Below are 16,950 nucleotides of genomic sequence, written 5' to 3'. Positions count from 1 at the left end.
CCGCATAGCAATGATAAGAGAGATCATGTGAGGATATGACAGTGCCGAGAGATGGACTAGAACCTAGCCCTGGGGGACACCAGTAGTGAGAGTATCTGGTGCAGACACAGATCCTCTCCAAGTCACCTGGTAGGAGCGGCCTGCCAGCTAGGATGCAATCCAAGAGCGTGCAGAGCCTGAGACGCCCAGCCCTGAGAGGGTGGAGGAGGATCTGATGGTTCAGTGTCAAAGGCAGCGGATAGATCTAGGAGGATGAGAACAGGGGAGAGAGTCAGCTATCGCAGTGCGGAAAGCCTCCGTGACACAGAATAGTGCAGTCTCGGTTGAGTGACCCGTCTTGAAGCCTGACTGGTTAGGGTCAAGATAGCTGGCTAGACTAACTAAACTAATTTACCAATCTAAAATAGTTTAAAGATGAAATATGTAACTTTTTGGGGAACCTGACAAAATTCACATAGAAATGTGACTTATAGAGTTGTCATTCTCATTGAAAGTAAGTCTAAGAAGCGGTAGACCTGTTGTTTTATGTGCCCTATTTCTATGCTTCCCATTCTTCTTCTTTCATTTGTGTTTCTTTAACTTTTGGTTTTGATACACCAGCTTCAAACAGCTGAAAATACAATATTCTTGGTTATGGAATAGATATTTCACAGCGGTTTAGATGGTACAATGATTCACTACACTATACTTGCTTGTTTTGTCACATAAACTTAAATTAGGCAAACTATTAGAATTTTTGCAACCAGGAAAATGCAGTGCGATTTCTGCATAGTGAATCTTTAACTGACATGGGCTAATTGAGTGACTGTCAGTGAGTGACATAATAAGAGGAAAACTGCTGATGCACAACCAAGTTTTGAAATTGTACCTTGTGTATTCTACTATTCCAACTCTCAACAGTAGGTTGAGACCCTGACTGATTGTTGTTGAAAGAATTAGAGGTCCGGACCTCGGTGTCCTCATATGCTCTACTGCACATTACAAGGATGATTTATTGTCAGTGTATGGATACAAAGTAACCTCAACTTGCAGGTGTATCATTCAGGTGTATTGTTCAGTGTTTGAGTGAAACAATGTAACACATATTGCTTTGGAGCTACTGCATCCTGTTCCCAGCCTTCCCCCTCCCATAATCTCTTTTGCAGGGTCAACAAAAATATAGTATCACAATTCAATTTACTCAAGATATACGGTTAGCCTATCATATTATCTGTAATGGATGTTGGGTAGGCTATGTCTGTGTTGTTTTGTCATGGATTGTGGCCAGCTACAGAGTGAGTGATGGCCCCAAGTTGCAGACACGATTAGTTGTCACTGAAGTTGTGGCATTGATCCATCATGGCCCAGGGCTGTTCGAGGCAAAGAGGTAACATGTTCCATATGCCACTGTGAGAAGGGGGGGGGGGGGGGGGGGGGGGTCACACAGTACAAGTCTCCCTCCAGCACAAACCAAGTAGGGTAAGAGCTGGGGTGGGCAGTGACTGATGTATAGCCCTACACTGAGCCCTAAGGCAATGCATCTGCCATTGGAAATGGGTATTCTATTCTTGCACTAAAAGATGAATGTATGGTGGGTTAGGTAATTTCATTTATTCATGCAAGCATGGAAAGTGATTGCTGATATCAACCAACAAGTTGAACAACATGGCTAATTCATAACTCACCTTAAAAGACATTAGTATATCATATATCCAAGAGAAAATGTCCCCCCTATAATCATTGGGATGACATTCACCTAACAGCACGTTTGGGGTGTGTAACTCACTGTCATCTGAATCCAGCAAACACACAGCTCAAACCAAATCTGTCACCCGATTTTAAAAATAAATTATATATGGCCACCATCTAGTGGCCTATCATTGAACTGCAGATAGCCCTTCACAGCTATCCTTTGGGTTTTGTGGCTACTGGCTAGCATATGCTGATCATATTAAATGGCACATCCAGTCCATAAGCACTAAACGCATCCCACATTATGGTTTTAGAGTACATTATAAAAATGTGTACACAGGTCTTACTTAATTAGGCCCAATTGCTTCTTTGGAAGCGTAGGCCATCGACCATTCCTCTCCTTAGTATCTGCATGACGGTCCCACCTCCAGGTGTTTCTTGGGCACCATCTTTTTCTTCTCCCTTGGGTTCCAGGATAGAGCTTGACTGGTGATGATGGAACACGGCTTTCAGGGTTGTGGACGGTCCATCCACATCTTTTCCTCTGGATCTCCTCGTGTCATCCACCAGAAGTACACGGGTGTACCTCAGTGAGCGAAAACAAGTGCAAAGAGAAAAGTAAAACAGATCAACATGCAGAAAATGAGGAGACAAATTCAATAGGGTCTTTTGAATTTATTTAAAAAAAAATATTTCACCCGATTCCATGTTAGCGGTTACATTAATTGTTAGCTTCTACCTCCAGTCCCCACCCCCCAAATACCACCCTCAGTCCCATATTGCAATCAACAAGCCTAAAACTACTTACACTGAATCCTTGATTTGTTTCGATGACTGACACTTACAGGAAGATACTATAACAGCTCAAAAAAGGGTATAAGAAAGTTACAATAAACTTGCATGCACATCTAGGATAAAAAGTAAACATTTGCTTTTGAAAATATAAAAAGGAACTATTATATTTGACCAGGGCCTAGAAATTAACTAAAAGCTATATATGTGTGTATATATATATTTGTTATTTTGTGTTTTGCCTCTAAAAGACATTCTTAGAAAAACCTGATAGGGCCTGTACTGGAGAACATTGGTATAGGCAGATAAATGCATACAAGATCATTTGGGGAATTTTGCAGTTAAGTGCAACCTGGTATGTGGGACAAGCCACAAAATTACACAAATATTTATTTCCACCATAGCCTAAAATAATGCATATGACCAAATGCATAATGTATCAACTTATTAACAGTAAAGAAAACCCCAAGTGGTTTCAATGTTCAAGTTATTTTCAACAAATTCCAGAAAAAAAACTGACCACAAATTATACTTCATGAAATAATCATATGCATTCTTACAGGAGTGGAATAAATTGTAATGATATTCTCTTATGAATAATTAACCATTTGTTCACTAAGATAAAAATAAAAGATGAGTTGAACTAAACTGAAGTCATAAGAGGCTGTGGCATCTAGTCACGATAAAACAAGGGACCTAGAGGTAACAAATTACATTCAGAAATCAATACGCTACACTTCAGAGGAAGACTCACATTGTTTACAATATTGTCCTGCTTTCATTGTCCAAACTTGACATCAACAGAGAAAAAGATCAGGGGACACGGCACTGGCGTTTGGAATAAAGCACCAACAGATGGCGGGTGTGCTCTGCAATATTCATGTTCCTACGCCATTGTACTAAAAATGTACACAGAGGTCAGCTATGTACAGTTTTGGCCATCCCATCTTACATAAAGCAGTGATGTACACAATCATTCATGGCACCATACATACATTCATCAGTGAAGATGGTAGATTAAGCAAGAGGCATGCCAGGAATTACATGTACAGGAGGCCATCACGCCTAGTGGTTGTCATGTTATAAGTAATGAAACAAACTGTTGAGTGAATTATTTTATGGTAATTTCTTCTGCCCAAAAGCGTTAAAAGTCTAAATTCTTTAAGTTAAAATCTTCATCAATAACCTCTCAGACCAGTTACCATCGAGCAGACATTTTTGCTAAAACTTTACATACTGCCGAAAAAAAGAAAGACCATGTCAGTTATCATACAAAGAATAACAGCAATCAAGTTCCACTATTAAATAAAATTCTTCAGATCATTCAATTTGACTGTATATGCTGCTGAGGACACACAACATGATTGTTCAGAATAATCTGAAATGTACCCCTCAGAGGCAAACAAGGTTCAGTATTTGTCAAAAGTCAAATGATTGGAGAAACAACCCAAAACAGACATAAGCCTATTTCAAGAGGGCCCTCCTCATCACGAGGGTGAAAAATACTTGTGAAGCCGGATGAGAAGCGTTGATAATTTTTTGTGAAAGTAATTGAATAGATTGTTTATGCAGCAGGGCTGAAGCTAGGAGGTGGACATGGGGTTCTGCGCTGTCTTGATAACTATGCAACAACTCCTTCACATTGAGATGCATGTTGATGATTGTATTAGGAGAAAAAAAAGACATCTGGCATTCATCCAAGAGTGTATTACAAAATGCTTGTTTTATGTTTGGTCGATTTTGAACACATCCCTTTAAAAGTAAGTGGAAACAAAAAGAACCCTGTCAAGTCATCTTAAAGTCCCCATGTTCTTTTCTTCTTTTTCTGACATGGCATAACATTGTTGTTTTTTCCTCATTAAATGTTTTAGAAGGGGGAAACCACTATAACTGCATACAATGTTTATTTTTTTATTTTATTTTTATACACAGGGTAAAAATAAAAAGGAATAGTTCCCAGCGAGTGTTTGGGCGGCTCTTTTCAGTCGGAGTCGCTGCTGTCAGAACTGGACCCACTGGAGCTGCTGCTGCCCGAGTCTGAAGAGCTACTGCTGCCGCTGAGATGGGAAGCACCAGTACCGGACCCAGCGCCCTTCTCTGGAAAGAGAGAGTAAGAGATGCGTCCAAACGTATTACATATCTATGTAAATGAGGTGCAAATGCTAAAGATAAATACTTTCTCAGATGAGTAAAACATTTGTATGCGCTATGAGACATGTTTAAAATGGACTTGCATTTTTTTTATTTTAGAATTGATAAAGCTAACACAAATATTATCACTGTTGAATTATCACTGTGAATCATTGTAAGGTTTGTTTGTGTGTCAATTCATTCTGTAAAGGATGGGGTGCCAACTGGCAGTTTGACAAAAGAAAATCCATTCATTCATACACACACATGGTCACACAAGTGTTGAAGAGACAGGAGATGAAATGACAGGACCCCCCCTACACACACAATTACATTGTTACAGTAACCATACAACAAAATATTAGGGATGGGCATTTTAAATAATTTCCCTTTTCAAAATAATATCATACAATTTTTTTCTGAAATCCAGATAGTCGAAATAGAATATAAAATATAAAAATATATTTAAAAAATGTTTCAACTTGGGAACTGGCTTGATGCGCAGCCTGCGCGACTTGGGAGAGAGGTGGTGCTCTGCTTGGTTGCAGCAGCAAGGGGGATAAGCATGGGGTGGTGTGTTTGACATGGGAGGGAGAGAGAGTGTAGCCATACAGACTCACACTAGTTAAGACAAACTTGTAAGTGCCATAAATTATCTATCATCCCATCTGGTAGGGCCCGTCGTGACTGCATCAAATCAATGTAAAGATGTTAGCTAAGACAACCAGCTACCTAGACTAATTGAAGCCATTTGCTGCACTTTCCATCGTTGTCTTCCACAACCCCATTAAGATTAAACAGCCTACCTGATCATTGTAGCCTACTCCTTCACATTTAGCTAACCTGATTCCATAATTTAAATTCCATTTTGCTTTGATTAGTCAGATATCACGTTGCTTGCTACACATGGATCCTCTAACTGTATTACACTTTGATTGGCTGACAAATGTGTGAAACCCGCGTAGGCTACAGTATATCTTTTTGTGAGGTGCACATCAAAATCTACATTCAAAATGTTGTTTTATTGAATTAAGAATTTCATATAGATTATATTTTTAATGTGTATTTTATGTATACTTTCACAAGTATTCAGGGTATTTTGAAGTACCGATGGGATGATTTTCAATACTGTCCAAACGTATTTATTGTTATTAACAAAAATGATAACTTAACTGAATTTAGAAGTTAACCATCTAAGATGTGCCAATTACATTTTCTCCAGCTCAGGGCTCCATCTATGCATTTGGTTAGCTAACTTGCTAGCTATAACATTAGGCGGGTAGCTTCTTGTTAACAGCAGAGACAATCAATCCCCTTCTGGATCAAGTGTGAGTAGCCTTTCGAGATAGTTGTATAACTTTGAGCTGGGCTGTTTGTCCTTAAATTTAGTTTATGTTTTCTTGTGTTTGTTAGTATTTAGCAAGCATCTGCTATTAGATAGTTTTTTTTTTTTAAAGAAATAGCTGCAATGTAATACAGGTTAACCCGGTATGGTACAGGAAAGGTATGGCCATCTGGATACTGCCCAACCCTAACTCGAAAACTAACGTCTGTTCAGATTTTCGAATAACCGTGCCCATCCCTAATAAATATATGATATAGTATATATAGATTTATAACCATAAAAGACCGGATGACTAACTTCCTGGACCACAGGATACCAACAATGAATGGGTGAACTAGGTTCAAATGGGAAGCAAGACGGGGTCCACGTGCCCCCGTCATTACTCTACGCAACTCCTGCTGTCCCTTACGCTATGGTACCTTTTTTGGATGTTTTCTTTTTGTCGGTTTTGTTCTTGTTGCTGTTGTTACTGTTCAGCTGGCCGCTGACATCCTGTAGCCTCTTTTCTAACTCTTTCTTCTTTTCCTGAGCCAGCTCCTCCTTGGATCTCGCTCCCTTGCCCCCAGCGGCCGCTGCAGGAGACACACAGCGGCACGCTGTGAGCACCATGGCCTTCCTGCCCGGACCCCCGCCGATGTGGTGACAGCTAGCTAGCTACTTCACAGCTATGGCCTAGCGCCTAATGCCTACAACCTGGAGGACTACAGAGGGCAGGCAGCAGGTTCAAAGCACAGGTGAGACTTTACGCTCTTGGACTTGAACAAACTTCCATCTCACTTGCTAAATTTGCTGTTAAGCGAGGACTGTACGGGAGTTATCTGTCACATGATATGACACACTGCCTGACTCCACTGCGCTGGGTCCGAGTAGGAGCCGATATTAGCAACACAACAGCAAACCCTGTTCAGGCCCATAACATTTTATACAGGAGGTCCATGTATACTACATAGATCATCTACATCCAGAATGGCATGAATTTGGCAAACAGTACCTTGTGTTCAGTTAGGCTACATGTACACAAAGCAATCATTTTTTGTTATTTCGTTGACCTAAGCAGCCACTGACCAAAAACCAAAAGGCCGGAAGAAAATTCCTTTTTAGGAGTTCAAAAAGGTGGGGACCACCTGTATATCAAAAAATAGCCGTCAACCGGAAGACATGCAATGAGGTAGAGGGAAGGAACATAATCTAGCTAAGAAACAAATACCAAAAAGGGAAAGAAAATCTATCTAGTACTTAAAGAGATGCGAGTAAAAGCTGCTACACTCTTCACGCAAACTACGCAAATGTAGCGATGGAGCATCATTTTCTATGTAGTTCTACGTATTTTTGTGCGGCTCAAAATTTGGAACGGACAGTATACAACGCTCCGTCGCTCTGTTTGCGTAGGGTCCTTAACAGTAAAGCAAGAGAAGGTAGGAGAAAATACTTAGTAGAGGGAGTAGTAGTAACAGGCTGAAGGACAGTGAAGGTATCAGTGAGGTTCAATGCATGAGGTCTTCCATCTCAGGACTTACGTTGGGGTTTCCGCTGTTTCTTCTGTAAACAGGACTTGACGTATCGCTCGAGTTCGCGTAGGGTGGAGGGCTTGAGCGTCTCAAAGTCAATCTCGATCTCGTCTGGATTGGAGTCTCGCAGCGAGGGCTCTCGGGACTGGATGATGTGCACTACCCGACCTAGCTTCTCCCCTGGGAGCCTGTTGATGTCCAGGCTGAGCTGGCGCTTCTCGTCGTACGCCATGGGCAGAGACTCTTCGTCAGTTTCGTAGCCCCGGCCCCCCTTCTTTGGTTGCCTAGAAGATCAAGAAGCCAAAGCAGAAATGACAAATAGCCAAGGCTTTCATGGTGTTTTTTATTATGAGAGGCTGAGCAGAGCCCTAATACGTCAGAGAAAGGGAGGCCTTACCTGGAGCCAGTCACTGTGCTGTTGGCTTTCCTTGAGGGCTTCTTCTGCTGGCCCTGCTTGGCAGGCTGCCCAGGCTTGGCCTTCTTCTCATCCGTCTTGGTTTTGCTATGCTTGTTGTCCTTGTCTTTCTTCTTCTTGTCTTTTTCTTTCTTTTCTTTCTTCTTCTTTGGTTTGCTCACAGGGCCCTGAGAGAGCGCGGCAAGCTGTTCGTGGACGGCCTTTAGCTGGGGAGAGGTGGGGTGGAGGAGTTAGTGGTCTGCCGTAAGGGTATGCTAGCACTTCAAGCCCTGAGGGACTAGAAAAGGGGTAGGTATGAGTTTCCCAGAAAGAAATGCTCCACTTTTTACCACTTGAGTGAATCATACAAATTTGCTTAAGTTCCTATTTTGAAAGGAAACTAGGTTATATAAAATGTGGCATTACTTTAGGGAAAGCCATGTACACTAAAACAAAACACTACGTAGGTTAACCTCCAGTGTTTCCCTTAGGATTTTTTTCAGCAGCGGTGGCAAGGGTAATGACTGTGAGAATGTCACTTCTGGTGACTTAAAAAAAAAAGACATTCTACACCAAAATGCATGAAAATTAAATGTTAACACCATCTGAAATATAACTGATGCGCATTACTGCACTGTAGGGAAATGAGGAGCAAGCGTTGGCTGTGCGCTCGTGGCTCCCATTCGCGCCACTGCTCACTCTGTTACAAATATACATTGTAACTTGTCACTCATCTCAAAGGGATAATGTGAGATTTTGGCAATTAAACTACCTTCAACTTCCTTAAAACTGCAAGCAGAACCATAAAAATTGTATAAATGAGGTCATCTGAATCTGGGTAAGTAAAAAATTGACAAAATCTCGCACTATACCTTTAAAAGCGCATACATACAATACAGATCCTTTTCATTATGTATTTTTTGGAAGTGGCGGCCAAGTTTATCAGTGTCGACTCGCTGCTGCTAAATAAATATAGGAGAAACACTGCATTGTGACACATACAATGACTTTAAACACAGGAAACTCTTCACATCAACTTTGATTGCTTATCTACTTCACAACTTACAGAAAAATAGTACTCTATGCTATAACTTTTTAACAACGGATTTTTATTATCTAGTATTTATTTTTGTACTACCAATTCTAAATGGAACTAGGTAAGCAATCTGAGCAGTTTTTATCCCTTTGGTGCATAACATGAGCAAAAATGAAGAGAGCAGTTTAAAGATCGCGCAAAAACCCATCCAAAACACCAGTAAATCAGAAAGGAACCCTCTAACAAGGGAGAGGGAAACAAGTTGCATACTCCTTTCATTGCCTCAATTTAAGTTGGAAACAACCTTCAGGCAATCGAGAGAGAGAGAGAAATAAGAATATGTCTACTTGGTCAGCCAGCAAACATACCAGGGAGAAAACACACACATTCAACATTTACACAACCATATAAACTCACACACATCTGCCACTTAGTGTCACACCACCTGTAACTCGCCACTCCCTCCCCACTATTAACCCTCGACCGCTTGCTCAACTAATGCAAAAAAAATAAAAGTAAAATAGCGGCATTGATAATAAACTGAGATCAATAAGAGGTTAGTGGGGAGGGGACCGGGAAGTGAAAAGCAAATCACCTGAAAATGCTTGGTGCACCCGTTTTTTCCCCCCTGCCCGCTACCATTGGGGCGCTCCACAGAGATACACTGGTAAGAGAGCCAAAGGGAAATGAGGGGACAAAGATAGAAAACTCCAAAAAAAGAGATCAGAACCATTTTAAAACACCATGTTATGACAAGAGCTATTGTGTGGTACCATAATGCAAAAACGACATTGTGATGTTTTCAAAAAGAAGGCTTTTGTTTAGGTAGTGCATGCAAGCCATCTGTACCAGTAGGTGCATGGAAATGCACAATTTAAAGCGGTAGAGGGTTACATTTAAGTGCTATCAATTGGGAGATGACGAATCAGTGGAGAAAGCAGTGGTATGCATGTCTGAGGGGAGAGTGGGAGGGGTTAGACTGGATGTAAGGTGGCAGCCCCTCCATCTCTGTCTCAGCATTTTGGAATGGATAAGATGGCTGTGATGTGAGAAGAGAAGGTGGGAGGAAGGCCCTCCCTGAGCCCTTCAGGTTAGAGGAGTAGTCGGGCGGACCTCGGATCTGAAACCCACCTGTTCCGCACCCACCTGTTCCTGCAGCTCGGCGAGCCGGGTGGCCCGCTCCTCCTCTGAGTCAGAGCTGTCCGAGCTGGAGGAGTCACCGCTGCTTGAGTTGTCGCCTTTACTGACCAACCCGCCTGTACCGGGGCTCAGCTCCACCGGCTCATCAGGCATCTTAGCAAAACGCATCTCAAACACATCCTGACAAAGACACACAGGCAATTATGGCGAAAAGAAAAGTGACAGAAAGAGACACATTAGCGATAAACCAACCAATTCAATTTTATATACATTTTTCAAATGGGATCCAGAGAAATATTTAAAATCCCAAACATACCTGGAGTTTTCTGGCCATGGCAACAACCTCATGATCTGGAGGGTTATACTTGTAACAATTTGAGAACATTACTCGAACATCCGCTGCAAACATCTGTGCATCTGGATACTCCCGGACGTCTATCTTTTTCTGAAAATCAACAGAAAGTGTTATCCAAACAGCTCATGGTTGAGCAACCACACAAGCCAACACAAAGGTAATGATTAACTGTAAAAGTGAATTCTGCTAGTGTACGTGCTTTGTTCTGTGGTGCGTACTTTGACAGTGCTGAGGTCCATGGGGTGCTTGATGATCTCGTGGTAGTCATGTAGCTCCAGAGCTTCAGCATCTACAGGCTTGTAGAAGGGCCAGGCGTAAGCTGCGTGTTTCTTCGACAGCATCTCCTTCAGGATACTGTCGCAGTACTTGAGCTGCTCACTCATTCTGCTCCGCTTGCTGCTGTGCTGGCCCAACTCCCCTTCCACCAGGTCTTTCTTGGGAGCTTTGATGGGACGGCCTGTACTCTCCCGTCTGGACATCACCTTGCCCTGCTTGCCCTCTGAGACGGGGCTGGGCGACTCACTCCGGCTAGCTGTGATTGCAGATGTCGTGGGGGTGGTGGTGTCTGCTTTCCTCTTTACCCCTTTCTTCTAGATGCACAACAAACACAAACACAAAAAGGCACACCCTCACAGGTGAGGTTCCATTCAAAAGACTAAATAAACATTTGTATGCCTGATGAAAACTGTACGGTGACTTACTTTGACAAGAGGTTGTGATGGTGAGACGACGGGTAACATTGGAGCATTGGGCGAGCTCTGGACAGCTGGGACGTTCGGGGTGATGGCAGTCATTGGAGAAGAGCCAATCACAGGTGTCGTAGAGCCAGATAGGGATGATGGTGACTCGCCTCCATCCAGACCACCTGCAGCAGGTGAAATTATTAGAGATTAACTCACAGTACATGGGGTATTTTATTGGCAATATGCACCCATTTTCTCTACATTTTTTTTTACAAGATATCTATGGATCTACCCAAATTATAGGGGTCTATAGTTTCAGGAACAGATGAACAGTGGCTTATTACCTATGTTCTTGCTTTTCTTGGGTTTGGGTGCGGGAGGCAGAAGCTCCACCTCCTCCTGGGGCATCATGGCAACTTTCTGCAGGAAGATCTTCTCCAAGGCCTGTGCCATCAGGACAATGTCATCTGTAGGCTGTTGGGCAGAGTAAAAACAGGAAGTGAGAAACACAAAGAGGAAACTTGAGATCAATTTAAAAACGTAGAGCTTTGGGAGAAGCCCTGGGAGAATCTGGAAACATATTAGACTAATATTAAATCCAGAATAAATGGACCCCTAGGAGAAACAGTCTGTATTTACTCTCTTGGAGTACTCACCTTGTTATATATGTAACAGTTGGTGAACATGGTGTTGAAGTCCTGCATGCATTCACTGGCACTCCAATAGTAGTTATGCTCCAGTCTCTTTTTGATGGTTCCCATGTCCATAGGTTGTTTTATAACCTTATGGTAATCCTGATAAACAGAAAATGAAAAACATTGTGAGCATTGTCATTTGCAGTGATCTATCTATAGTCATTGGCTTTCTGACAATTATAACACCCATTACCAATATCTACAGTCTACTCACCATAAGACCCAATTTGATGGCATCAACTGGCACGTAGAAAGGCCAGGCAAAGTTGTGCTTCCACAATGTCTTGACCATTACATTCTGCATGTATTGTAGTTGGTTGGTTTTACGACCTGGTTTGGTGGGATTGGTCACCTCCGGGGGTGGGGGGTTGATTCCCTGAAGAGGGGCCGGGGTTGCGGAGTTGACAGCAGACATGCTTGCGATGGGAAGGGGGTGGTATTCTAGGAGTCTCTGTTAACTCTCAGATAGACAGGGCGGGAGACAGACACCTTCTCAGTGGGTAGTGTAGTTCTGTTCTTTCTGCTCTTTAGTGGCCTGGGGGGAACTGCAGGTCATTGCAGGGCCTGATCTTTTGACCTATGTAAAACAGAGCAGTGTGATGGTCATGAGTCTTCAGCATAAGTGTAGCAGCCAAAAATCCATGAAATAGGTATAATACCTCAAACCTGAAATAACATGAAAGGAAGTAATTCTGATAAGAAAGTTGGGCCTTTTCATCACAATAAAAAAAAATGTCCGATATTGTAATAGGCAAATGTGTCCCTGGAAAGATGTGTTGTTATCTCCAGGTTTGAGGCACATTATCTATACCCCAATCTGCAGCCTGCATCCCATGTAGCTTGGTTCTTGGTGTTGCATTTGTCTTTGACCATAGAATTGTATTTCGCATGTGGAGACAGGTACAGCTTAGTGATCATGCAAATGTACAGAAAACTAAGGTACAATTTATAACACTAAATAATAAATAAAAAGTGTCTAAATAACCTGCTAGCAATTCATAAACCACAGCAACCACAATCCATTTCACCCCATACATAACCAAGCAACCTGCAAAACTGACTGACGACAGCACAGCTGATCTAGCAACAAGTACCACCCTGAGTAGAGTAATTGCTGTAGCTGTGATAACGTTAATGCAATCTGTACTAAGGAGAGTTCAAGAATGACAAATCCACAGACATTGTCCTGTATCTCTTTCAATGACTAGTAGTAGCTACTAGCGTTACACAAAACATGGTTATATTTGACCGTGAAAAAAAATGTAGCTGGCCAGCTAACTGTGTGTATATAAATCAGTGGTAGTAACGTTAAGTAGATAGCAGCTGACGTAAGGGCGGCGCTGCCTCCCGCGTAAACAATCACATACACTAGTTTATTAACGTTAGCTAGCTAAATGGCTAGTCACATATAAAAGCCATCACTAGCTGTATAGCTTTTATTCGTTTCGTTGAAAGCTGCAATACTGTATGTAACGGCACCGTATGGCAAAATATTGGAATTAGTTATCTAGCTAAATAGTTTATGATATATGCTCAACAAAACGCGTGTAACTTAGCTAACTATACTAGCCAGCATCACGCACGCGCGCGGGGGGGGGGGGTGCAAAGGGAGCTCGGAACACTTTTGGAACAATTCGCGCGGACTCCTTTGCACTCCGTGGATCGAGTGTCCAGACTAGTGTCGCTATCGTAGCTAGCTTATAGAACATTTGAGACGTAGCTATTATTCACTACAGTATACATTTGTGACCACCTAGCTAAATATGAATACACCAAAACCAAATAGGTGGTATTACGGGCTCCATTGCAACATTCTCCAAAAAGATGGCGGGCATATGTTATCCTTTAGGTATCACTAGGTAGATAACGTTAACAGCCGATTTAACCCCCCCACACTACCTAGCTAACTACGAGCAGTTTCAATAAATATATTTTACAACTAAATAACCCTCCTTGTTTTATCTGGTTTCTGCAAGAGCATGTAGCTATTGCTACCACAACTGCGTAGCTAGCTAATTTGCCCACACTAATATCTTGTTAAACGTTTCGCGCCCATATTGCCAAAATATTTAACCCAATAGACAAGTAATTTGTTATGCTTTGTTGTATTGTTGCAATGCGCTGTCAGACGTAGCTTTGCTGAAAATCTTCGGACGTTAGCTAGCTTGCTCAGTTAACGCTAACAAGCGTTTCAGCACCCACTTTTTCATTACACTGAAGTATGAACGTTACATGGTTCGCTAAAGAAACGCTATTATCATAATAATTATGGTGAAATATAAACATTTTAATGCATTACTTTCTTGAGGCCTCCGATGGGTTTGCGTGTAGCTGGCAGCCCGAGTTGCTCTTGCTTTATTTGAGCGAGGCCGAGCAGCATGAAGATGAGGTTGCGCATGCGCACGGTTTGTAATCAATTTACTGGCGCTGAAGACTGCGCTCCCCCAGTGTATATACTGCATACTACTATCAAATATTTTCGAGTATACTGAAAACCGAAGTATGCAGAGGCCACGCTAAATAAATAAATGGACTGAAATAATGTGCTATACAAATAAACAGCTGGAATGACTATATTCAGCTTGCAATGTATGCCATGGATGGATGACTTTACCATGTATTATGTATATTTCACAAATCTTTTTAACTTTATATTCACCTGTAAACATTCAAAGGAAACAGAGGAGTGCTGACAGCTTCTCCCTGTTGTTTCTCCTGGTTCTGTCTGCTGTGTTTTACAGAGAACCAAAACCTCTCAGGGCAGGGCGTCTCCGGTTCTGCACTCCTACCTGACAGGTTGGTCTAGGACACCCCAGCCTTATCGGTCGATCGGTCTGTCTTGAGCACACTCATTCCTGTCCCTGATTCTGCTCAGCCTGTGCCCTCTTTCGAGCTGCCCTCCACTGCACATTGATGATAACTTGATGGTTAAGTTTGTATAACTATTCATACACGTCTGCATTGTTGATGTGTCTTGACATGTGTAACTAGGTTTCTCTCAGTCCAAAACCTAAAGTTTACAAACGAGATTCTAATCAGAACCACCGTCAAATCGTCCCTCCTCGCTTGCCGTATGCACTGCCTAAGCACACATGCGCGTCTTCTTCAGTGCCACATTCCCCGCCTGAGCCCTAAACTGAAACGAACTGGCCCTAGATTTTTATTCGTGCTCAATTAGGGCGAAAATACGTTAATCGTATTTATATGCTAAACACATTCGTGTGATTGATAAGATTTATTCCTGAAGGAAGAAAAGTCAGCCGAGCAAATACATTTTAACATTGGGCCTTACCGTGAGTATCCCTGGTTTTATTGTTTGAATGGAGTAACGTCAGCTAGCTAGCCTGGTAACTAGTCGAGCTTGCAATTTGCATGTGCAGTGAGAAGCTAGCCAAACGAGAGAGTAAGGCCATGTGTTAACATAGTTAACTATATTTTGAAGGATAGGATTCATACAATAACTACCTGGATTAAAACCATTAGCTAGCTATTATCACCAACAAGATGCACACTACGTTAGTGTTTGCGAACAACATTGCTAGCGTAGCTAGAAACACAGGCCCATCTGCGGTAACTGAGGTTACTATAGCTATCTAACTCACGGTAATTAGTTTACTTGCAATGGCAGTTAGCTAGCTGGCCAGCCAGGTAACATAGTATCTTCTTTCTTTCTCCAGACAAACGAACGTCATTATTACTTAGTTAACTACTCGGCTCTACCTAGCTAACGTTACTTAGCTGTGCCATCCATGACTGGGTAGGAAGCCAGTGTGTGGGTAGTGCCAGTGTCGCTACGTTAACAAAATCGTAATATCCAATATTGTTATATTAATCTACAAACTAAAGGGTAGCGTCTTGCGTTGTACCTATACAATTTATTATCCTTACATTTCCCCTGACATTACCGTCATCGAAAAGCTGACTAAACTCAACTCCATTGTCGTCACTAGTTACCACAGTCAGAATGCCTACCTACTCGACCAGTCAGCTGGAGTGTGACGATGCGTATACCGGTTTACGGTTCGTGGGGAAACGACCAATCAGATGAGGGCGTGTATGCAGATGAGGGACATGGGGTGTTTCTCAATATGCATGCTATCGTGTTCCACATGCTCAAATATTTTTACAACTAAACCAAAAGATGCCACAGCCTGTCGTTTCCAATGGGAACAAATTAGTCATAGTGGGCAGACCAAGCAATGAGATGGGCAGAGCCAAGCACGAACTAGCGAGATCCTGTTTGCGTGTCCTAGCATAATTTCCATATTTGCGTTAGGGAACGCCTATGTGAAGTGCGCGTGTGCAATTACCCCATTTAGCCTTTTTGCACTTTCTAAACAACGCGATAAAAAAAAAACAGTCTACAAAACCTAGTCCACTCTGTTCATAACAGATTATAGTTTTGGAAACAGAAAACTGTATATCAAATATTTAATTATTGAGAAGATTGGCAGAATGTTGCCCAAATCCATCTTCCATACCTTTTTCCATCTACCATATTTGGTAGTGAGTGGAATAGCGATAAAAAAAAAATCAGCCTACAAAACGTAGTTCAATGCTTCACATTTATACCATCCAGTGAAATATCTGTCTTATTATTCTATCTGTGTTCTCATGCTCCGAGTGTATTCACCGACCACGTTTTCTTGAGTATGTTCTTGTGAGGATGAGAGTGTGGAGAATGCATGAAACAATACATTTGAGAAACACTTGCACTCCCCCTGCTGTATTACCTCACGTGTCACTGAACCTTCTTCCAGCCAGGACAATGGCAACAATGGAGGATATATATATATATATATGAGAAACGACAGTCCATCATTACTTTAAGACATGAAGGTCTGGCTACTTTGAAGAGATTTGTTTAACACTGTTTTGGTTAGTACGTGATTCCATATGTGTTATTTCATAGTTTTGATGTCTTCAATATTATTATTTAAAAAATAAAGGAGAGCCGCACACTCTAGGAGCTCAGATGCAAAAATATTTATGTTTATTTTTCGACAGACAAGCTGTCTTCATCAGGATATAATGACAAACACTGCGGGATGACTCATTTATATAGTGTCTAAAGACACGCGTGTCTGTAATCATGGCCGGGTGTGGCCTGATATCATTGGTTAATTCTCATATATTAAAATAGCATACAGGAAACATAAATGGATAGCGTACGATCATAGATACAATTTGGCTACATAAGC

General features: G+C 41.9%; 2 protein-coding genes across 27 annotated transcripts in view; one reads left to right on the top strand and one right to left on the bottom strand.

Moving 5' to 3' along the window:
* Nucleotides 1-2,331: 2,331 nt before the first annotated feature.
* LOC110523646 (bromodomain-containing protein 3) lies at nucleotides 2,332-15,758 on the bottom strand. Of its 26 annotated transcripts, none has more exons than XM_090234557.1 (13): nucleotides 14,409-15,749; nucleotides 11,964-12,326; nucleotides 11,711-11,848; nucleotides 11,399-11,528; nucleotides 11,073-11,236; nucleotides 10,590-10,961; nucleotides 10,333-10,461; nucleotides 10,023-10,196; nucleotides 9,472-9,540; nucleotides 7,844-8,067; nucleotides 7,456-7,730; nucleotides 6,358-6,510; nucleotides 2,332-4,560 (listed from the first exon to the last, which is right to left on the bottom strand). In XM_090234557.1, exons 2-13 carry the CDS (start codon nucleotides 12,162-12,164, stop codon nucleotides 4,445-4,447), a joined length of 2,145 nt encoding a protein of 714 aa, XP_090090683.1. In that variant the 5' UTR covers nucleotides 12,165-12,326; nucleotides 14,409-15,749; the 3' UTR covers nucleotides 2,332-4,444. The 26 variants fall into 26 exon arrangements, with proteins under 26 accessions (XP_090090683.1, XP_090090686.1, XP_090090682.1 ...); XM_090234560.1 differs by having other exon boundaries at nucleotides 10,590-10,958; XM_090234556.1 differs by having other exon boundaries at nucleotides 10,008-10,196; nucleotides 10,590-10,958; nucleotides 14,409-15,746.
* LOC110523648 (WD repeat-containing protein 5) overlaps nucleotides 14,857-16,950 on the top strand; it is a 31,299-nt gene continuing 29,205 nt past the window's right edge. Inside the window, exon 1 of the mRNA XM_021602538.3 lies at nucleotides 14,857-15,042. The gene's annotated coding sequence lies outside the window, so the exon portion shown is untranslated. The remainder of the gene's footprint in view (nucleotides 15,043-16,950) is intronic.

Source organism: Oncorhynchus mykiss, chromosome 5, assembly GCF_057628025.1.
Source record: "Oncorhynchus mykiss isolate SJ-2025 chromosome 5, ASM5762802v1, whole genome shotgun sequence".
Classification (NCBI taxonomy): Eukaryota; Metazoa; Chordata; class Actinopteri; order Salmoniformes; family Salmonidae; genus Oncorhynchus; species Oncorhynchus mykiss.
Note: the sequence above shows the minus strand (reverse complement) of the source record. Positions and strands in the feature narration are given on the sequence as shown.